The following is a 23,689-nucleotide window of genomic DNA, read 5'->3' as shown; positions in this document are numbered from 1 at the left end:
CAATAATTGCAAAGTGGAAACACTGGCGACATCATGTATATTTTAGCGAAATCAACACCTGGCATTTTTCAAAATATATATTTAAATTATATTTTAAATTACTATTTAAAATATTATTTTTTCATATTATTTAAAATAAATAATTTATGTAATTTAAAATAATATTTTGTAAATGAATTAAATAGCTTAAAATAAATATAAATTTTTAAAGAAAAATTTCAAGGTAGATTCGAACGCGCTAGTCGCCGTGCGAGCCGCCATTTAAAACAATCCACGAGGAAAAAACAGTCGAGCGCTTTACCAACTGGGCTACGAGTAACTATGCGATTCCTTGTCTGTTTGCGTACTGTATACATATTGTAAAGCTAGAGTTGACTGACAGCTGAGGGTGAAAATTAAGGCGGGGTTTTCGACGCCGTCCAATAAGCGGTGTGACGAAGACGAAACGAAGACGAAACGAAGGAGGAGTTAAACTTTCCGTTTATGCTCCCTAATATTTTACGCTCATCGCTAGATGGCGCAAAATAAAAAGACTCTGTCGAAGCGTGAAATGGATGTTTACTACAATTTTTTTCTTTTGGAGGGAAATTTCGGTGCCCCTTGTAAACAAGATGGAACGATTTACAAAAGAGAATATTCGGATGATTATATTTTATTTATCGCCGCTCTCTCTTTCTTTCTTTAGAGACTTCCTTCCTCCTGCATGGTTTTCATTTTCATATTTTTGGATGTTGGTTGGTAGCCACGAGGTCCCCGGGATAGCGTGTCCTTTGACAAGAGAACGTCATATCACCCCCCTCTTAAGGATGAGGAGGCATTATGGGCCTAAACGGAACCAGGAATCAGTGCAGGTTCGCGACATGAGGATGGATACCCAAGGGGATATGTACCTACAGAGCTCTCGCATGTTTACAATTCGAGATATTAAAAGAAAAATTTTATCTCTTATTACAAAATAATTAGCATTTAGAATTAAAAACAATCAAAGACTACTGTCCCGCCATTGGTTTAGTGGCGTCTGATAGCCAGAACCCTACCTTACCCCTACGGTATTGGTTGAAATACTTGGTGGAATTACGGCCATGTTTTTTAAATTTATCATGGTTTTATCATTTATCAAGTACTACCTTTTGAACAAAAATTACAACCAGTTTTACATTTCAATCAAATTATTTACATTTTAACAATATGCAGACAGCATTAACTAAATGCATATTTCAATAAACAAGCATGCAAGCAAGCGTCTGCATGCAGGGGCTCTTGTAAAATATGTTTTGGCTTTTTGCAATGCACAGCGACCGGGGTTTTTGTTTGTCCTAACTGTAAGAGGAAGTCCATCGTTTTTTACGAGCCGGGATGTACTTTTATGCAAGGGCGTTAAACCGGAAATGATAAATACCCCGAGTGTTATGTAGAAAAAGGAGTGAGCCCCGCGTTTGAGCGTATAGAACATAATCCTGGATCCCTTGTCCTCGTGCATGCAGCAAAAAAAAGAAGGTACTTAGATAGGACTTGTCAAGTTAACCCCGGGATTAGTAACGTCTGAACAAGTCGCGCCACGTGCCAACGAAACTCGAGGATGTCAGGCTCAGGATAGTCCTGATTCTGAACATTTCAGCCTTTTTTAGGAGCCTATCCAATTCAATAGAAGCTGAGCTCTATCCTAACTGGACATAGAATCAATCACGATATCTTGTTATGTAATCCGACAAAAAAAGGGTGCTGCCTGAGGAAGGAACCATGGGAAAATTCAAACACTGATCAATGGGCAGTTAAGATTTTTATTATTACTGTCTGATGTTGGGTTAGAAGTTATAAAATGAAAGGCTGATGTTGGGTTAGAAGTTATAAAATGAAAGGCTGAGTGAAGTTTGTTTGTATTTGCTACCAGGAATGCATACAGTTAACAGGAATTATTGTGCCCTTATATTATATCTCACATTTTAAGGGTAGGCAATCCTCAGTATCAAGGGGGGAGGGGTTGATCCATTGCCATCCGTCTCTGCGCACAAGATACAAAAAGACTGCAGCGCATGTGCCAAAAAGCGAGATGGAAGGCAGAGTTTTACCCCCGTCTCTTTCCCTCTTAGTTAAATCGAAATGGAATATTTAGATAACTTCTAGAGTGAAGTTACTTCTCGTGATTCAATCCTTGTGTCCCTTGAATGCGAATCTTTCGATTCACCCATCCATCCCCCTTTTGGTTCCCTATCATTCAAAATCAAGGGCCATGCTGTAACACCACGATGAATGGGGACGGGTTACTTTCCCTGCGTCTTGAACGGGGCTATTAACGGACCTAGACGGTAATCAAGGGTGACACAGATATAACCCCAAGAATCGCGAGCGGGATACTGCATGAGAAAGATATTTCCACCACCTAATGTCATGTGTCCTTCCTTCATTCGTAGTATTTGAACCGATCAAAGAAATAAAAGGGACCCCGGGAAATGGCCACCACGTTTTGCGCGTAAATTATATTCGATGCCTTGGACCCCCTTACTTGTCAACGGTTAGAAGTAAATAAACCCAGTGCGTACACTTACGTAACATTTTCTAAGTAAGGAAACAACTTCGGTCGTAGGGTTGATTCACTTTCGGTCTAAACTCGCCTACTTTTCGAATATAGCTCTCGCTTCAGTGGTTCTATCTTTAGGGTTCTTTCGCTTCACGAGTAAAAAGGAGACCCCAACAAATGGCGGGTTTTAGATTTGATTGGAAAACAGGGAAGGTACCCTTAAGTACTAGCTGGGTTCCCCCTTTTTAGCCATATCGTAGTATACGATAGGCTCTTAGTTTGACCCGAGCCGTCGTAGTAGTAGTAGTAGTAGTAGTAGTAGTAGTAGTAGTAGTAGTAGTGGCCGGGGTTGTCGCTTCGTTATCGTCAGATTTTAGCTTAAAAGGAACTTTATATTACCACAACCCACCCGTTGGGGTAACTGGGCTCGGTTAGAGATTTAATTTTAATTAAAATTTTTTCAAGTCAGACCCGCGAACCGAACCCGGGACGCTGGCGCAGTAGACAGTCATTCTAACCACTAAACCATAGAGACTTGATAGAAACTCCGAGTTTTTTATTATTTATTTTTATCTCTAAAATGTCGGGGTGATGTGGGGTGGGGTACCTCTTAATCTGTGGGGTCAGATACTTTTGAATTTTTATCTGTGGGGTCGGATACTTATGAATTTGTATGTTTGGGGTTTTTATATTTATTTTCTTTTTATGTATGTGCTAATTAAATAGATAACGATTTTCCCCGTTTTTCTCTCGTTGGTAGCTATCGTCATCTATGTTATGTTTGACTGGAACGTTTTGGCGGTTAATTCAAATGTGGGTTAGATAGAGCTAACATAGTGTTAAATGAGCGTTATGCGTTTGATCATTTTAGCATTGCTAAAGGTAATTCGAGGGGATAATCACTAAAATGCGTAATCACTATAACTAAACTTTCTCTTTCAAAAGTTTCTGGGCATAAGTCCTTGTTAGAAATTTATAAGATGCGATAAGTGTGCATCGGCATAAGTCTATGTTGTAAACTCATCGAGAGGATTATCACTAAAAACTATCTGTTCTTCGATTCGCCGAAATATTAGAATTAGAGCATAAGTAAATTTATACGGTTATAATTTAATCACTGTTTAGAGTAGGGAATCGAGGGGCTATTCACTCTGATTTTATGCACGGTAAATCATTTAAGCATTGAAAAAGATAGCGCTATTCACTCATTAGGGTAAGGTATAGAGGGGTTATCCACTCATTAGGGTAGGGTATAGAGGGGCTATTCACTCGTACGATATGGCTACTATTACGAGCCCTTGGGCCGTCTTGTTTTTCTACCGATTAAGACCTAACTCACTCTTCTTTCTGGTCAGTTTTAGGCCTTAGCAGCTGAACCATAAATATTAAGGGTGGCTTCGTCCTGTGGACTGTGGTCTCCTTTTGAAGTCCTGATTACGTCACTAAGGGTTAGGATATAATGAAATTTTTAACAACCAACCAGCCATTCCTGGTTTCTATTATGATCTCGTATAAAAGAGTTGAGTGGGACAATTGGGTGTCCAGACCCCCCAACTATAATGACACTTTCCTAAATCCCCTTAAGCGCTATTAAGAGGTTTCCCGCCATATTTCAACAGACGCTGAGAAAAGTGGCGGGAAAAATTCTTTAACCAATTAATGTAAGATTATTAAACCCCTCGACAATTGAAATTGAGCTTTTTTTCCGCTTGGTATTGGGTATGTGGAGGACGCAAACACCTTAGAATGGACTTCAACGTTACCAGTCCTGCACGAAATTTGGTCAGTTTGAACCATATCTTAATTCACGCCTTTGTTGTTCACAAACCCATCTATGTTCCGTCTAAAGATAACATGGGTCTTTTGAAAATGGTTTTGGGCCTCTGAAATATTCTTCTCGGTTTAATTGCAGACCACTATGACAACTTAGGAAGTAAAATAAAACCCTTCCCCCTTCTCCGGAAGTAATTTAGCTATAGGTAAATAGATATTTTTTCCTTTCACAAAACATATTTAACTGAATAAGTACTATAACAGGACCAGGATTCCAGCATTGCCATATCTGGAATTGTAGAAAACTATTGTTGGTTTTATGCCTCTGATTTCTTTCAATATGTCCCGACGCCAATTCTTTTCCCCCGCCTTTTTCCGCGATAGTGAAAGTTGGTGAACCCATAAATTAATATCCGCTATATTCATTTATTTATTTACCAAAATAGGACCCGTTTAAAAAAACGTTGCTAAACAACAACAGATGTTTGCAAATTGACAAACGTTAGGTTTAAGAAAAAGAAAACCCCTTCTTCTCTTTTAAGAAAAATGGTGATAATTTTTTTCAGGATGTTCTAAACCAAAGTCAGTTCAAATCACTTCATCTCTGAGTAGACAACATTAAATAAATAATTAAAAAAAGAAAAGATACCGTCAGACACGGGGAGTACCAAGCACTGTGGTCAAAATGGTTCTGTTTACGGGTTTTTCCAAGGAAACTGACCCCAGGAGCAAGAGCAAATGTTTTTTGGGGTTCCAATAGTATACTTGATGGTGCTTCCTTATTACACTTGGAAAGAGGGCTTTCCCCCCTGAAAAGCGGGGGTGTAGACAGCTGGGGTACAGCGACCGATGCCTTTATGACCCAATAAATCAAGAACCCCCGTGTTATCCAGATATAACCCCCTAAAATCTCTCCCCCAGAAGGAAGAAAAAAAAGCCAGATTTTTATTTAGAAGCCCCCATGACTCTCTCTATCTTTTGCTTGGATACAACTGTACACAACAAAATATGGAATTGAATATGGTATGGTATGGTTTGTAAAGGGAAGTTAGGCCTAACGTAGTATTATTTTGTTTGTCACATAGCCCGATTTAAGTACAAGCTTTCTTTTTTAGCCATATCGTAGTATACGATAGGCTCTTAGTTTGACCCGAGCCGTAGTAGTAACAGTAACCGGAGTTTTCGCTATCGTTATCGTTATATTTTAGCTTAAAAGGAACTTTATATTACCACAACCCACCCATAGAGGTTACTGGCTCGGATAGAGATTTAATTTTAATTAAAATTTTTTCAGGTCAGAACCCGGGAATCGAACCCGGGTCGCTGGCGTAGTAGACAGCCATTCTACCAATGAACCATAGAGACTTGATAGAAGTCTCGAGTTTTTAATTATTTATTCTTATCTCTAAAATGTCGGGGTGATGTGGGGAGGGGTACCTCTTAATCTGTGGGGTCGGAAACTTTTGAATTTTTATCTGTGGGGTCGGATACTTATGAATTTTTATGCTTGGGGTTTTTATATTTATTTTCTTTTTATGTATGTGCTAATTAAATATATAACGATTTTCCCCGTTTCCTACCGCGCTCCTCATGTGTTTCGTTCTCATTCGGTAGCTATCGTCATCTATGTTATGTTTGACTGGAACGTTTTGGCGGTTAATTCAAATGTGGGTTTTGATAGAGCTAACATAGTGTTAAATGAGCGTTATGCGTTTGATCATTTTAGCATTGCTAAAGGTAATTCGAGGGGATAATCACTAAAATGCGTATTCACTATAACCAAAAGTAATATAAGAAACCTCCCTTCGGGAGGAAAGTATACAAAGGCGAATTTTTCCCGATACATCCTCGTACCGCGAATGTCCCCGCGCACTTATACAGCTGTAAACAAAGTTTAAAAAATAGGGCCGCGCCGCGTAGAGCGTAGGAATACATTCTCTGATCTCGCGATTGCGTCGGCTGCTTAAGTTAAGTCAATTTCACAGACTCATTTTAATTTTAAACTTTTCCAATGAAATAATTCATGCAGCATTTTTTGATTTTGATGACAATCAATCATTAATAAACAGGCAGTGACTCGATTATAGGATTTCCATAGGTCTTTGTATAAAATTTGAATTAAACCCTTACCTTGCCAAGGTATATGACTAACACTATACATATATAGATTTTAAAATGATGTTATTATCTATCTCGAAATTTTGCTCCTGTATTCGAAATTTTCATCTTCTACTTGGCTTCACAACAAACTAGATTTTCGTTCCGAAATTACCGTATGTGAATATTTATTAGCAAACTCAGGAATCTTCTATTTCTTTACGACAGACGGCTAAGCAGACTACACTAGTTTGAAGCGCTTTTTGTTCTTTCCCTTTCCAACGACCATATCAAAGGACTAAGATCTAACGTACCTTGTCCATGAGCAATAGTGTCTGAATATGGTATTTGGCGGTTCGAGGATGTATCGCGTGTTTTAACGTTATGCCTATGGCGCCTTGTATACTTCCCTCCCGTAGGGAGGTTTCTTATATTATTTCTGCTATAACTAAACTTTCTCTTTCAAAAGTTTCTGGGCATAAGCTAGTCCTTGTTTGAAATTTATAAGATTCGATAAGTGTGCATCGGCATAAGTCTATGTTGTAAACTCATCGAGGGGATTATCACTAAAAACTATCTGTTCTTCGATTCGCCGGAATAATAGAATTACAGCATAAGTAAATTTATACGGTTATAATTTAATCACTGTTTAGAGTAGGGAATCGAGGGGCTATTCACTCTGATTTTATGCACGGTAAATCATTTTTGCATTGAAAAAGATAGCGCTATTCACTCATTAGGGTAAGGTATAGAGGCGTTATCCACTCATTAGGGTAGGGTATAGAGGGGCTATTCACTCGTACGATATGGCTACTATTACGAGCCCTTGGGCCGTCTTGTTTTTCTTCTTTCAGGATATTAAAAGTGACTAATACCGCCTAGATTTATTGCCTTTGGCTTCTGTACGCGTGTGTGTTTGTGTGTGAGTTATATTATTCTGCCAATTCAATTGCATGGAAACCGTTAGGATAATAATGCGCAAACTTTAATTTGCATAAACCATTTAGGGGATTTTTTAAAAGGGGTAAACTTCCACGCTAAATAAACTTTCTCCCTATTGGTTAAGCCTAATTTAAACTTTCTCCCTATTGGTTAAGCCTAATTTAAACTTTCTCCCTATTGGTTAAGCCTAATTTAAACTTTCTCTCTGCTAAATAAGCATAATTTAAACTTTCTCTCTGCTAAAAAAGCCTAATGTAAACTTTCTCTCTGCTAAAAAAGCCTAATTTAAACTTTCTCCCTAATTGTTAAGCCTAATTCAACATTTCTTCCTGTTAAATAAGCCTAATTCAAACTTTTTCCTGTTAAATAAGCCTAATTAAACCTCTTTATTATTTAACCCTAATTCAAATTTTATCTTTGTTACTTCTAACTCTTTCATTACATTAGTTAAGCCTAATTCATACTTAATCTCTACATCAATTAAGCCTGATTCTAACTTTCCCTCTCGTCAGTTAAGCCTAATTCGTACTTCCTTAAACTTGAAAATTAAATTTCCCCTCATATTTTGCCCTTCATATTGCAATTTTCCAACTGGAAACATATTTCACAATTCGATCAATTCATGGTCGACTAAACAAAATGTACCTGAAATATGGGCCAATACAACTAAATAGCGATCTTTCCTCGTACAAATTCTTAGCCATTATACGCGTCTAACGATATTCATTCATAAAAATGTCTCCATTGATAAAAATGTCTCTCTCCCTAGGACAGGGAGTGAGCTCATTGTTACAGCATCATATTTACCTGTCAACGCTAAGCCTACTTCCTTGGAGCGCAAGGGGGATAATAAAGTCATATTTCCGAAGGACTTTATTCAATAGTTGGTTACGTAAAAAAGAGGATAGGTTCTATCTCCCCTCTAAGGGAAAGTTTCCTCTCATTTTTCCCATTCAAGCATGAGAGACTGGGCCTAGCGAGTAAATACAACTCAAAATTCCGGAAGAGAACCTGTGTGTCCCATATATAATCAATTGAAAAATTGCTTTTTACAACAAACGCCATAACTACACTTCTAGATAAGATAATTTTAAACGGATTTCACCAGTAGATAGTAGACATTCGGTAGATCATTCCCTGAAAGTTTCATAAGCCTAGCTTTAAAACTAAAATTAAGTTTAAACTTCAATTCCAAATTTTGTTGGGTCTGATCGACCAACTTTAAAAGGTTGCCTATCTTTAACTCGACATAACTTTACTTCTAGATATGATAATTTGAAACAGATTTCACCAGTAGATAGTAGACATTCAGTAGATCATTCCCTGAAAGTTTCATAAGCCTAACTTTAAAAGAAATCACTTACAATTAAGTTTAAACTTAAATGTACCCCTAAGAAAATATAAAACATCTGACAATAATTAACTATTTTTTACAAAATATAAAACTGACCAAAACTCAAGTCAATCTTTCCCGCCTTTTCCCGAATAGAACTTTAACTTACCCCCGAGACAAAATTGTTGTCTCCAACCACGTGAAGCCCCAGCCAAGTAGACATCGTTACGGGGCCAAGGGCTTCGGCATTTTTTTTCTTCCTTCTTACGATACGAGCTAGACTGGTATAACGACGTATTTTGGGATGAGGATGACCATCTCCTCAACCCCGTGTAGCGCCCGACACGATTCGCGTGATCGCGGGGAATCGCTCCAGATTTTTTTACCGCCCAAGCCCAGTTCGGATCAGAGTCGAACGAAAAACGCCTGTAGAATGGCTTTTCCCCGGACAAAAAAGTGCCGTGGGTTTTCGACTTCCAGGGGTTCGCGATTAAGACATAACACGAAAGCTTTCTTGAGCCTAATTCCAAAGCTTTCTTGAGCCTAGTTCAAGCGTTTCTTATGCCTAGTTCAAGCGTTTCTTATGCCTAGTTCAAGCGTTTCTTATGCCTAGTTCAAGCGTTTCTTATGCCTAGTTCAAGCGTTTCATTATGCCTAGTTCAAGCGTTTCATTATGCCTAGTTCAAGCGTTTCATTATGCCTAGTTCAAGCGTTTCATTATGCCTAGTTCAAGCGTTTCATTATGCCTAGTTCAAGCGTTTCATTATGCCTAGTTCAAGCGTTTCATTATGCCTAGTTCAAGCGTTTCATTATGCCTAGTTCAAGCGTTTCATTATGCCTAGTTCAAGCGTTTCATTATGCCTAGTTCAAGCGTTTCTTTATGCCTAGTTCAAGCGTTTCATTATGCCTAGTTCAAGCGTTTCATTATGCCTAGTTCAAGCGTTTCATTATGCCTAGTTCAAGCGTTTCTTTATGCCTAGTTCAAGCGTTTCATTATGCCTAGTTCAAGCGTTTCATTATGCCTAGTTCAAGCGTTTCATTATGCCTAGTTCAAGCGTTTCATTATGCCTAGTTCAAGCGTTTCATTATGCCTAGTTCAAGCGTTTCATTATGCCTAGTTCAAGCGTTTCATTATGCCTAGTTCAAGCGTTTCATTATGCCTAGTTCAAGCGTTTCATTATGCCTAGTTCAAGCGTTTCATTATGCCTAGTTCAAGCGTTTCATTATGCCTAGTTCAAGCGTTTCATTATGCCTAGTTCAAGCGTTTCATTATGCCTAGTTCAAGCGTTTCTTTATGCCTAGTTAAAGCGTTTTTTTATGCCTAGTTCAAGCGTTTTTTTATGCCTAGTTCAAGCGTTTTTTTATGCCTAGTTCAAGCGTTTTTTTATGCCTAGTTCAAGCGTTTTTTTATGCCTAGTTCAAGCGTTTCTTTATGCCTAGTTCAAGCGTTTCTTTATGCCTAGTTCAAGCGTTTCTTTATGCCTAGTTCAAGCGTTTCTTTATGCCTAGTTCAAGCGTTTCATTATGCCTAGTTCAAGCGTTTCTTTATGCCTAGTTCAAGCGTTTCTTTATGCCTAGTTCAAGCTTTCTCTCCAAAGTTAATCCATGATTCACGAACCTATCCAAGTTAGCAATTAAGCCTAAATCAAACACATCCAACAAAAACAAATATCATCTCAAGAATTAAAGTAAGTTAGTGTGAACATATCCGTGATACGATGAACGTATCCCCCCAAGTTGAACGTTTATGTGAATCGATAGAACATAAGCGTTTACGAGGAATGGGCTTTGGGACTCCTAGAAGAATCTGACGGTGGCAGTCCGCGACCCCGTGCAGTTGCTTGGTGGTTACTTCTTTTATAATGGGATATAGTACCAAACGACATCGGTATCTTCCACCAAACGTTCTTGCCGCTGACCAGTTTTTTATCCAAGCATAAAGAACCATAAAGAACTTGGGAAATGTTAATATTTGGGGTGGGAGACCCGCGTCAGTCGACAGTCGACTCGAGTAATGTTCAGTAGTTGCTACGCGGTACTTAACGGTGCACGGACGATTGACTAGATGACACTTATGAAGCGCGCGTCAAAGACTACAAGGGGGGGGGAAGAACAGTGCAATAACTGCAATTACATAAATAGATATCTATACCAAAGTTCTATTAGTAATCCATTGTGTTTTTGAGAACAAGCTGCCTCTATTAGGGACCACACAACTTAAAAACTCGCGTGTGAAAATTTCCTCAGAGATATAATTTACAACATAGGATAGTCAATGGTCATTCTAAAGAATTTCAAACCTCAATCATTGTGTTGACCAATTTATGGCCTGACCAAATGAATTATTGCTATTTGCTACACTATCTTACTTCAGTATCTCATCAAGGTACGGTGAAATAAATCACTGGGAAGTTATAGGTACACATGGAGAGTGTATATATATTACTGAGAAACGTGCCTTCACAGTTAAAGAACACTTCCTGTTGATTCACTTTTTTAGAAATGTTTGGTCAGTTATATGCTTTAAATAAGTCTCTTTTTTTGAATAATGAATTTTACCAAAACTGTCCATATTTTCTTTTCAAAAAGGGCCCTAAATTTTAGGCCTATACTATTTTCTTGTCCTTTGGTCAGCTGCCTACTTTCGTTGTGGTTAATAATATCACTTCCTTTGTTAACAATCCACTACTTCCCCCTTTTTTTAAACTTCCACCCTTTCGGTTGCCCTTAAAAGGATTGCGAATTATTCAGAATGGAAGGCAAAAGGACTGTAAAATATTTCTTATTGGGAACACTTTTTAGTTTTGACATTGATGGAACGATTCAAGTATAGAAAAAAAAAACTGTTCGAGGCTTAGCAACAGCTTTGACCATTTTTAGGGTTAGGGTTTAGGGATTCTAAGTGGCATATACCACCAAGGGTGTGTGACCTTGGTACAGTTGTGGGAATACGTCCAATTAATGCCTTCCAACTTCCAAGTGACCCATACAACACAACACCATGTTTCAAAGAAAAAAAATATAGAAAAAAATGCCCGCAAAGGCTTAGGAAACTAAGGAACGTTTTTTGTCGCGATAACCTTTTATCTCTAAGCAACCATGACCTTGTCAATCAAGGACTGGTTTTTAAGAAAACGTTTAAGGGCAAAGACGTTGTTTGAAAGGGACAATCTACTCAGGAAATCACGCAATACTTTGGGGAGTTGGGACCAACTAAATCTAACCCTAAGTACTACCAAACTAGTTACTTCAGCAACCGGAAATGGCGAAGAAAAAATATTCGCTCTATTTCCAGAAGTCCAGACTTTTGTACTATACCAACTGTACGCCATTGTGATATGTAACTGACCATATTGAATAGTAAAGGTTTTTTTCAGTCATTGCCGCTTGACTGACCCCTGGCCATCTGCAAATGGTACTACTGAGTAACTGACCCCTTCAACTTTGTTACTAACATGAATTTAATATTTCTTACATGAATATCGTAAAGTTACTCTCAGTTAATGCCTAGGTAAAACGTCAAGGGCTTAGCTTTGGCAGTGGGCGCCATGTTTGGTACCACTTTGGTTCTACGGCAAACCGCATGGGTGACGTCACACTAAGGCTTCTCTATTTCATCCCCAGCGTACCACGTGCAGTGACGTATTTCCTCCCATCTCACCCACTTTTTTGAGTTAAAGGGATGTACAATTTCTAGCTTCCGTCGTTCTCGAAATAGCTCGAGATGTAAGTCTCTCAGTAGCATTACGAAGTAAAAGAAGTGTCATACTTATGGAAGGAACATATCACTTATAAACTTATGACACTATCTATTGATCCACCCTAATATTCAATTCTTATTCATCATATTCCCTTATTGATTTAATATTCATGCTATGCTGGAAATTATTTCATTTTCTTCCCCCTTTTTCAACAAAACGTTGTTAGAAAAAGAGTATTTTTAAGCCTTAGGCATGTTTTTAAAAGAATTTTTACGAGGTAGGCGTCGTGATTCAGCGTGAGAAAATTAGAAAGGAAATTCTTTTTTTTTCTTGGTACCATTCAGTGTGGTCAAGAAAAAGGAGTAACCATCCCATTAGATCCCCCGGGCCTTTCCAAGAACCGAACCATCCTTGTCCCAACAAAAACTAGGCCTACAATTTTTTTTTTACCCTTCCCAAAAATCTGACAAAATCTATAACAGATGCCAAAGATGTTCGCTTTCACAATAAAAAAGGATTAACCTATCTTTACTTTTTAAAAACATAAACGGCAGTTTCTAAGCTTAACTGTGTTTAAAGGTTACGAGAAAAAATACACGGTGCTATTACTATATATTTTTTAAAGTTATTTTGAAAGGACATGACATTCTTTAAGCTACTATAATAATACTTGGAAGCAACCGTATATTTTTAATTAAAAATATATAATTAGTTTTTATCATACCTTTTAAATAATCGTTTGGGTTGTTAAGTTTTGTTGCGAAATCGGTCTTTAAATTTTACTCAAAAAAACTGCTACGAACTAACCAAAGCGCGAAAAGTTACCGTGTATAATGAAGCGCGTAAAAAATAGCAACCTATGAAGAAATAAAAATTTGCGTAACACTTACAACCAATCACGTGATTCCATTCTAAGTACGGCGAGCCCACGTGATTCCATTGTAAGTACGCCGGTCCCACGTGGTTCCATTCTAAACTCGGAAGTTCCTCCAGACTCGGTTCATCATAATTAGGCGAAAACATGTTTATTGTAGGCCAACAAAAAAACTAATGTGAAGTGTGATTTTTTTATGGCCTACTGTAGTTTTTATACTAAATCTATTTTTTCTAATCTACTAATTAAACTGAGTCGGTAAATAGAATCGGAATCAAAATTTCCATGAAAATTCATAGCATCTTAGTACCTTGGAACGCAGTAAAAAATAAAATGTCATCCCCCTTTCCCCCCAGATGGGAGGGAGTATACAAAGTTTGTGTATCAGTTTGTTCTAAACGAGTAGGCCTATAGTGTAGTTGGTTTTTTTGGGTAGTGGCGAGGGGCAAGTCACTGCTGGTAGTCGGTGTACGCTTCTGACAGTGTTAAAATAATCTTGGGGTTAAGAATTGTAAAAGTGATTAGCCCCTCGTAGGTTAAACGCTCTATTTTTCGAAATTGAGTGTAAAACAAAATTTTCAGTTTTCAAACTTATTTATTAAAACATTTTTGATTAATTCAGTTGAAAATAACGGCCCCCTTTTGAGTAGTTTACTTTTAAACTTAACGTAAGCAAATGTTTACATTAAATTCAGTAAAATGTTGTGCAAATAATGCAAAACCGAAAAAAACAAGGTCATATTCCAATTTTTTGTTGTTGGAAAACAAATTTTTCTTATCTGGAATTTTCCCGATATTACAAATTACTATAAATCTTAATTGAACAAAGCTAATTGTGTTGTTGAATTATGTTTATTAATTAAATACCCTTAAGAAGTTAAGAACACAGTTAAAATTAAGAGAAGTTATTAGCGACAATTCATGATAAGATTACTAAATAAAACAATAACACCCCTTTCAAAGTCAGTCTTAATTAAACAAACATTACACTAATTAACTACACAATCGTAATTAAAGACTTGAAAATAATTTATTGGTGACAATTGAAGATAAAAGAATACAAATGAATTAAATAAAACAACTTTGATTAAAATTCTTAATAATCCTACATAGATATTTCATGGTAATAAGTTATTTTTTGGCAAAAAGGACATTTGGTATTTTCTCGGAACCATTTTTGCGCGCATGGTTCGCAAAGAAGGTGATTACAGTAGGTGGAAACCACGTTAATGTCCTCGAAGACAGTTGCGCAAATTCGGCACGAGTTGGTCTTCCAAACGGTACATTGGTCTTCCACAGACGGTGACCCTTTCACCTGAGGAACTGTACCGGAAGTACCTTGGTCTTGAAAATCAGGCGAACCGTTTTGCCCCGAGTAAACCAAATCTCGCAAACTTTGTCTTAAATTTGGGGAACAAACGACGGCATTCAATTTCCGGCGCATCTTAATGTTATGGGGTTTCATTAAGTCCTGGTACGATGGCCGAGCTTCCGATACGGGTGTCAATTTTGGCTCGGATTCGTCATAAGTGAAATCCGGGTCGACGCTGACGACGAATCCACTAGCTTTGAAAGGTTCTGACGCTGTCTTCAACGGTGTATTACTCATTTTGAGGAATGGTTTAAAGCTTTTTGATGCCAGATAGGTATTCGCAACTCCATTTTATACATTATTCCTTAGATATTAAAAAAAATAAGCGTTTTCCCATGGACTTTGTAATTTAAAAAGGACTAGTAAAATAGTTTTTTGCGGTCATAGCATGCAGTGACCTTAGGGGAATACATATCATTTACTTCCCCTACCTTAATAACAACAATCACGTGTCATAGTACAGATGTCTTTCTAACTGAGATTTCATTGGTTGTTAGCAACGCGAGGTCAGGTCAGGCACGTGCGCAAGGTGCAATGCGCAGCGAGATAGATTATTTGCCAGGTAAAATACGTCACACATTAGAATTAGTCTAGATCTTTACACAAAAACCGACAAGATATGTTGAGTGAACAAGATGGCCCCGGCCATATTATGCTTTGCGCGCCCTCTTTTGGCTAGAACTGGTGTGATTCCGGCAAATATTTTTGGCGGTATTCTCTTTTTCTTTATCAAATATCCTTTCGATTATGAACAAAATCAATTTAGTATGACTTTGGTTTAATATAATCATTGACCTTAAAATAAATTCTTTAACAAAAACAATTACAGTTGTTTTATACTATACAAACTATTTTTGAATTAGTATTCACAATAAAATCTTTCTAGTGCGGTTTGATAAACTCAATGATAGTTTCGACAAAGCAGTTTCAACGGTTATTTTCAGTTACAATTTTTTATAAACAAGCATGATAATTTGTAGATTAAATTATAAGCATTAGTATTCGCAACAAAATCGTTCTATTAACGTCTGATTACTCAAATAACCCTTAATAATAAATTGGACCAGGCAGTTTGTAAGGTTCTTTTCACATACAATTTTTGACAAACCAAAATTATTATTTGAAGTTTAAATTTGCCTGTAAGCGTTCTTAATAATTTATTTAATTATCTGTTGTTTTAACTTATAATAAGTGTAGTCAATTACTTACCATGACTAATCTTAATAGTTTCTTAAATAAATAAAATACGTTGACGTTGCAAAGCCACATAAGTATGGTTCTAAATGGTATTAATAAATTTAAATCTAATTCCGCGCAGGAAAAAGGGCGGAAAGGCACCCAGCCAGCCTGCTAGCAAGGGTCAGGCCAATAGTTTTGCAACTCGAAGCGCAAAAGCAAAAACACAAATAATGTGATATGAAGTTCAAGTATCATTTTTTTTTCCTCTTGTTGATAAATAATATCCAATGCCAAAATTGTAAATTCAGTATTCAATCCACAATATATTTAGGTCTAATGGTCCAAATGTAATGAAACTTTAATAAGAGATGTGCTACTATCTATTATATCTAAAAATGGTTAAAAACTTTCAAATTAATTAGTTTTGTCAAAATGATAAATTTAGTACTTTCAGGCCCTTTCCAAGATTAAACATATCGCTTACACATGGCACTAAAAATCCTGTAACTAAACCAAATTACAGTCCATAAAGCTTACAACACATCTAAATGGGAAAGTTCAGAAAAGCCCTTGTGTTTCTACCAAGTAAACGTTACTATGTTAACGCAATTTTAGTTCAAAACTGTATTTATTGGAAATATTACATATTTTGAAAAACAATGAAGAGTAGAAAAATCATGATTAAGAAACTAACTGAAAGGGTGGGGGAAAAGTATCACAATATCAGTTACTGTTGGTAAAAAACCAGGATTTACTTGAGATATAGTTTTAAATTATACTTAGTTGTCAAGCAGGTCCAAGAAGAAAAAAGCTTCCTCTCAGCGGTACTCTACTTTTTCGATGACATTCTGAAGCTTCTTGCGAGGGAGACCTTACATTTTAATGCAATAATTTTTTATCAGTATCATTTGGTAACGAACGCAGAACGTTCTCATTATATGTGTTATTCAACTGATCAGGTTTCGCGAGACCTGCCCCTCGGCACGTTTACAAATCTAAGAATATTGGTTCAAGAGGTCTTGGTTTTATAATCTATTACTCTCTAAAAGGCCTGTTTTGGACAAGGATGGGGATGGGTTTCTTTCTTGGAAAATGGTTGTAAGTACTGAATTGTGGATTAAATACTGAATTTACAATTTTCACATTAGAAATACTGAATTTACAATTTTCACATTAGAAATACTGAATTTACAATTTTTACTTTAGAAATTAATTTTTATTCAAATATTTATCCTATTTAATATAATAGAATAGATTGTAACACACCTCAGGGTGAAATTTCAGGACATTTGGATCAGTAGATCCGAAGATATCATCAGTTTGGCCTTGGAAATAATTTTTACACAAAAAAGCTTTAATCTTTCTTAGTATAATAAAACACATTGAGACACACGTCTCACTACAATTTAAGGTCATTTGAATCAATAGGTCAAAGAAAATATCCGGCAAAAATACCTACCTCCTCCCATAAAACTTAATGTTAATTTTCGGTTCCTTCGAATTTTCTTCAAAAGTCGCGCTTATACATGTAAATCGAATTCTTTGAACTGGGGGTGTAGTTATAAGGAAAAATGGGGGTGGAATGCTCTGAGAGTCGGAATGAAGGCTGGTTATCTAAGTCAGATCTAGGCTCTATTTAGCGCCATCATGTCGGCCTAATTTTAATACATATGCCAAAGTAATTTTAAACTGTTTTGCTCATACATAAAATTTACAATTAAAAAACTAAAATTAATAGATAGTTAACAATGAATAATTATTTCTTCCAAATTGCTAAAATAGTAGTGTACGTAGATGACGCTACAATAGGGAAACGCCGGTAGGCTGCTAGGCATAGAAAAGCGTCTGCAATCAGCAAGGAAGTGAGTTCGAAGATATTTTTTTGCAAATTTTCAAATTTGGTTCATAACTGTTGCGTTTACGAATGGGATTATGATATTGATATTGTTTCTTGATGTCTAGATAATGGTTTTCCTTCTGGTGAGAGAAACATGTACATTTATTTCTAAACTCATTACTTAATGTGAAGTTGTAGTATTCACACAAAAAAAATGAGTGTTTCTTTGGAGTGAAAATGGTGTACTTTTTAAAAACACCTATATAACACCTAACATTTTCACATGAATAACAAAAACGGTGTTATATTGGTATTTTAAAGGTGACCATTATCTACGAAAAAAAGCTTAGTTAATAAAGGTGTAAAATCTATCTGGAATTACTCCTTTTTCGTCGGAAAGGGTGTTATAAGGGTAGATCTCAGACTTTAAATTTTATAAACTGGTATTTTTTAGCACAATTCTGTAAATTTTTAATTGCTATAGTTAAACTGTCTCATACAGTACCATACAATAACGCGAGAGCGGCGAGAGAACAATTTCGCATTTTTTCATTGACTTATGATTATGAAATAGTTTTGTGGATAATTAATATTTAGCGAAATGGAAGTTTCAAAAGAGTGTAATTTAAGAAAACAAATTTTTTGCAAATTAAAAACACCCAAAATAGAGTTTCATCACCTTGAGTTTTTCCAGATAATTTGGTGTAAATTCAGTAATAAAAACCTTTAAAACACCGTTTGAAATTAAACATGGAAATTAAATAATAATACTGCGGGATTGAAAATCAATAACTTGTTTTTTATATGAGGTCTTCCGTTTCTATATATCTTTTAATTTTGAAGTCAATCCAAAGATTATAAATGCAAGGAAAAAGACGAAATTGTTCGTATTAAAGTAAATATAACAGCATTTTTTAAAGATGATATTTTCTTAAGAAAATATTTTTATCCCTGAGTAAAAAGTAGCTAAGGAAAAGGAATTGGTGATCAGGTGGTATTAGCTTTATAAAACATGCTAAATGTGTTATGTGACACTTTTAAAAGCATTACGCGACACTCTTAAAAGCGTCACGCGACACTCTTAAAAGCGTCACGCGACACTCTTAAAAGCGTCACGCGACACTCTTTAAGGCGTCACGCGACACTCTTTAAGGCGTCACGCGACACTCTTTAAGGCGTCACGCGACACTCTTTTATAGCCCGTCCACACCAACCGTTTTCGCGTCTTTCGCCAAGTTCGCCGCATTCGCATTGTTCGCTTTCATCCGTCGCGTTTCGTTCACACCAGAAAAAACGTCTACTAAGCGAGGCTTGCGAAGAGAGCAAAATTCTTTGGCGTGCCAAAGATTTTTGCAAGTTTTGCGTTGTTCGCAAAGGATCAACCAATAACGTACGCTTATATTTTGACGTCATAAATGATTTCGTCATCGAGGTTGCTTCTTTCCTGTAGGAATTAAACATGGCACCTGTGTGTTCCAAACAGAAGAATATTTTAAGTTTCAATAATAATGTAATAGCTTCTCTTCTGATATTAAATCACCGTAATCGAATAAAAAAAAGAGAAGAATATGGGTACGAGAAGTGTTTTAGGACCGACCTGTAGATGGTGACTTCCACAATTTAATACCGAAAATGAGAATTTGCTATGAATATCATAATGACAATATGTACAGAGAAGTGTTTCGAGTCACACCCAGCCAATTTGATTATTTATTGAGTCTCGTTAAAGATAATTTAACTAAACAAGACACCCATTACCGAAAAGCCATATCTGCTAAAGAAAGACTTTACATCACATTGAGGTAATATTTGTATTATGTTTAATTATTTGAATTGGTTGTAAATTTACTAGCTTTTCTATAGGTATTTGACAACTAGAGATAGCTATCGAACTTTGTCATTAGCGTATCGAATTGGTAAATCAACCGTTGCTAAAATTGTACCAAAGACTTGTAACGTCATATGGAATGCAGTTCAGCCAATATATCTTCCACCAATGACTAAAAAAGCAATGATGACATCCGCGTTAAATTATTTTCAAAAGTGGAATTTCCCTAATTGTGTTGGCTCCTTGGACGGAAAACATAATGAATTGGTCGCACCTGCTAATTCTGGCTCTATGTTTTTAATTTTACACGGAATTTTATTCCGTTAAAATTTAAGAAAGGGCACCAATCCCCTGTGCCGGACGCGTCCGCGAAACCGGTTTCGCGTACGCTTACGATGGGAGAGAGAGATCGCTAGCGTACGCGATGGCGATACGAAGAGAGATGGAACCCAGATCGGAGGGAAACGAAGCTCCGCTGCCTGCCTGGTATATTAGTGAGAGGGGGAAGAGGGAGAGGCGGCATCCCGCTCGGAGAGGAGAGAGAGGAAAGAAAGGTAGTTTAAATCTCGCGGGCTTTTTTGAGTGGAAGAAACAAGTTGATAATTTTCGTGCACTGCTGCACTTTGTGCGCGTGATACATCAGAGATTATGCTGAATGGTTAGGTTAGGTTTCGTAAAATAGAGGGGACGGTTTACGGTCATAGTGATTTCTGGTTTAGGGGATCCAGGATTTTGTTTTAGATACATTATTTGATTCGTATGGTTTTTAAAAATTATACTTTAGTGGGGTGCACAATTTAATTTCATTAATATTATTTGAAATGTGACGTTATTAGAAATTAAGGGGATACACGATTGCGTTTCAGAAATGTTTTTAGTTGTACGATTTATTGGAGATCAACTATACGGGGGGTCACGTGAGCCGTGTAAAATTACTAATAAGGCCCAGCCCTTGGGCCATCTTGTTCAACTACAAAGGAACCTACAGTATTGTGTTGATGGCGGTGTGCGACGCATATTATAAATTTACATTTGTAGACATTGGAAATTTCGGTGGAATAAGTGATGGAGGTGTTTTTGGTGGTTCAGAGTTGGGGAAAGCAATTGAAGATGAAAATTTCTTTCCGCAACCAAGAAAAATTGAAGAAAATGGGCCTGAACTTCCGTTTTGTTTTGTTGGTGATGCTGCCTTTCCTCTTAAACCCAAATTAATGCGCCCTTATGCTGGCAGAAATCTCCCAGCTGATCAAGACACTTTCAACTATAGATTGTCTCGTGCTAGGATGACCATTGAGAATTCATTTGGGATTCTCAGTTCTAGATTTAGATGTTTGCAAAGCCCTATACCTCTTGACCCAGTGAATGCTGAGGCTGTTGTAAAAGCTGCAGTATGTTTGCACAACTTCTTGATGACGAAGGAAGAACAAACTGATAGGCGTTTGTATTGTCCAATCAAGTACGGTGACCATATTGATGAACATGGAAATTTGGTCAAAGGGGAATGGAGACTTAACCATAACAGTAATATGACCGGGCTTCCTCGGCAAGGAGGTAGAGCATGTAGAAGAGGAGCCATACAGATAAGAGATTCTTATAAGGAATATTTTACTATTAATGGTAAAATGGAATACCAAGGACGTTAAAGATTACTCGTTTAATAAAAATGATTTTATTATGAAAATACAGATTATTAATTAATTTGCTCTGCCAATTTGTCACGTTCTTCCTCTTCAAGCAAATCATCGAGCACTTGCATGAGTGCATGTTTTGCTTTTCTTTTGTTTTTATCATTTAAAGATTTAAAATCCTTTTCTAGGCTCAACAGAAATAAACGATCCGGATCATCTGGGATGGCATTGCAGGAGCTAGCATTGATTTTACCTGTATTTTCATTCCAAATATTTAGGAGCGTTTGTTCACAGGCATCAACCTTTTGTTTTGGCTTTTTATACTTGGCTGATTTCATAAATGTTTCTTCACTTTCACGTTTGCTTGAAGACGTACTGGGCCGACTGTCACTTGCTCTCAAGCTAGACGTAGAGCTGGTTTTTCTTGGCTTAGGCAAACTGTTATTTCCTTGGTCAGCATCGGACAGCGCATTTGCCGCCTCATTAATTGGCTCCTCGATAATGAAGTCCTCATCTTCATGTTCAAAAACCATTTCCTCATGACTATCTTCTGGCTTATCAGGATTCTTATCGGCCGCCTCGTCTTTATTTGCTTGAGACATATTGTTAATTGTTCTGCGTGGAAACAAGAATCGTTAAATCTAGCTGTTTATTTTTCTTGTATTCACGTACTTTCTGTGGCTAATCGAGTCTTTAAGGAAATGAAGGCTTTCGTAGAGGTCCCATACCTCTCTGCTCGAACAACCACTGCCGCTCAATTTCTGTCCGTCCATAATTTTCTTTTCTCGGACATATTTGTCTCTAATTGACTTCCATCTAAGTTTTGGGTGGGACTTAGAATGGAAACCTTCCGGGCCTTTTAAGGTCGCGACTCGAAGACGCGTACTTACCGGTACTTTGACCATCTCTTTGTCGACGGCGACGCATTTGTGCGTGGGTGAAGAGCAAGAACTGCTGCATCTGTCGATGGAAATGCACCACGGTATTTGCAACTATATACCAATGAATGAAATGATTTAAAATATGTTTCCCGAGTTTATCTTTCGTTTGATTTACGGTGTTGCCGGATATATCTCCGTTGATCATTTCCAACTCGACCATGGTTTTGTGAGGTCCCGATTGACACATGCAAGCGTCGTTAATACCGATTTGCAAGGGCAAATCGCAACCTTTGCCAACTGACAAAAGAAATTCGTCTTTAGCCAGATTATTATTATGTCGCGCAACAACGACTCGTTGATCGGTCCCAATCCCTAGAAGTAGATTCTCTTCAAAATGGTAACTATAGCTACTTTGAGGTATTGGTACCGATAAACTATGCGTGATTAAATGCGTGGGAAAGCGAAGTGCTCGTACTACTCGATCTTTTGCGTCGACGAATATAATCGGTAATGTCCCGATCGTAGGTGTCCTTCAGTTCGTCACCAAATTGGTCTCTGACCTCTTGCATGTGACGTCGAACTTCTTCGACGTATTTCGATTCATCCTGAAATACCTTTAAATTTAAACGCCAACGTCAACGTGTACTAAACGAAACCTACGAAATAATTATCCGTCTGATTCAAGGCGTTTAAGAGTTGAAAGGAGCTAAGGAACAAGACGCAAATGATGGAATGCAACATTGTACTGTCTAAAATGAGTTGAAATTAAGAAAGACAGCCGCTTTTAAACTAGATAGATCGCGTCAGCCTGACAAATGTTCGCGTCTCGTGTACGAGTGATATGGATGACACATCCGGGAGGTGGAAAACGGAAGTTTCCCATCAAGGGATGTACTCGGAATTAGAGTATTGCGTCACGTTAAGTCGGCTTTGTTCCAGAAAGATTGTAAAAAAACAGTGGGTTTTTTGATAAATAGGCGAACATTGAAAGCGACTCAATGATGAATTAAATCTTCCTAACACGAGAGAAAATCACAAATGAATAGTCGATGAGAAGTAGTTCCCCCCCAAACCCCTCAACTTTCGTAGTTTATATTTCATTGCGACATAAGATTTCGGGCTACATTCTGTATAGAGGGAGCGGGGTACTTTTCCACTTGTAAAGCGTCTTTTCAAAAATCTACCTGGTAAACAACCATGCAGTAAAGGGAATACCACCACCCCTACTTTAATCTTATCCCGGACCTTGACTGACTTATTACATTCAGTCTCTCTCTATCTTGTTTTCGGCGCCACGCGCTGGCTGATGCTGCTGGGGGTTCGCCCCTGAAAAACCCGGGGGAGGTTTAAATTATCCATTTTGTGTATGATGGGAGGAGGGGCACGACTGGGGATGACCACCACGGAGGCGTAGTGACGAGCCCCTCGGGTTTTACCCTTCACAAAGACCTTTGACTAAACTAGATTGCAATCTCTTCTCAAAACATTTCTTTCTTTTTTTTTTCAAAGCGAGGGGTCGGATACGCGATAGAGAGCGGGTCTCGCGAGAAATTGCCAACCTTGGAAAAATTAAGACGGGCTAACAATGGGAGACGGGTAGAGGAGTGGTACGTTTCGGGTAAAATCGGTGTCCCAACAATAAACAGCTTCAAAGTGACCGGTGTAATGGAAAACCACATTCCATTATTTTCATAGAACCGAGTAATCCTCCAGAATCAGTCAGATC

The 23,689-nt window shown here is 37.4% G+C and overlaps 3 protein-coding genes across 5 annotated transcripts in view; 1 reads left to right on the top strand and 2 right to left on the bottom strand.

Annotated features, from left to right (window-relative positions):
- LOC149668197 (DNA (cytosine-5)-methyltransferase 1.S-like) overlaps window positions 1–23,689 on the top strand; it is a 177,101-nt gene that overhangs the window by 141,462 nt on the left and 11,950 nt on the right. The gene's annotated exons all lie outside the window — the stretch shown is intronic.
- Window positions 13,013–17,747, bottom strand: LOC149668201 (uncharacterized). Of its 3 annotated transcripts, XM_089841096.1 has the most exons (3): window positions 17,249–17,747; window positions 17,056–17,114; window positions 13,013–15,348 (listed from the first exon to the last, which is right to left on the bottom strand). In XM_089841096.1, the coding sequence occupies exon 3, from the start codon at window positions 14,845–14,847 to the stop codon at window positions 14,344–14,346; it is 504 nt and encodes a 167-aa protein (XP_089697222.1). In that variant the 5' UTR covers window positions 14,848–15,348; window positions 17,056–17,114; window positions 17,249–17,747; the 3' UTR covers window positions 13,013–14,343. The 3 variants fall into 3 exon arrangements, with proteins under 3 accessions (XP_089697222.1, XP_089697223.1, XP_089697221.1); XM_089841097.1 differs by lacking the exon at window positions 17,249–17,747 and having other exon boundaries at window positions 17,056–17,213; XM_089841095.1 differs by lacking the exons at window positions 17,056–17,114; window positions 17,249–17,747 and having other exon boundaries at window positions 13,013–14,914; window positions 15,042–15,568.
- Window positions 21,776–23,038, bottom strand: LOC149668200 (uncharacterized). The gene is made up of 5 exons (XM_089841078.1): window positions 22,624–23,038; window positions 22,439–22,568; window positions 22,139–22,260; window positions 21,973–22,074; window positions 21,776–21,898 (listed from the first exon to the last, which is right to left on the bottom strand). The coding sequence occupies exons 1-5, from the start codon at window positions 22,702–22,704 to the stop codon at window positions 21,884–21,886; spliced, it is 450 nt and encodes a 149-aa protein (XP_089697204.1). The 5' UTR covers window positions 22,705–23,038; the 3' UTR covers window positions 21,776–21,883.

Source organism: Phalangium opilio, unplaced genomic scaffold (genome assembly GCF_054372755.1).
Source record: "Phalangium opilio isolate 3A_F unplaced genomic scaffold, DU_Popi_V2 ptg000056l_1, whole genome shotgun sequence".
Taxonomy (NCBI): Eukaryota; Metazoa; Arthropoda; class Arachnida; order Opiliones; family Phalangiidae; genus Phalangium; species Phalangium opilio.
The sequence above is the reverse complement of the archived record's forward strand: the minus strand, read 5'-3'. Positions and strand labels throughout refer to the sequence as shown.

Coding starts and splice junctions, on each gene's coding strand:
- LOC149668200 (XM_089841078.1), bottom strand. CDS start 22,704: ATGTTGCATTCCATCATTTGCGTCTTGTTCCTTAGCTCCTTTCAACTC. Junction 22,569..22,623: donor ATCAGACGGATAATTATTTC/GTAGGTTTCGTT, acceptor AAGGTATTTCAG/GATGAATCGAAATACGTCGA. Junction 22,075..22,138: donor GAGATATATCCGGCAACACC/GTAAATCAAACG, acceptor ATTGGTATATAG/TTGCAAATACCGTGGTGCAT.
- LOC149668201 (XM_089841096.1), bottom strand. CDS start 14,847: ATGAGTAATACACCGTTGAAGACAGCGTCAGAACCTTTCAAAGCTAGT.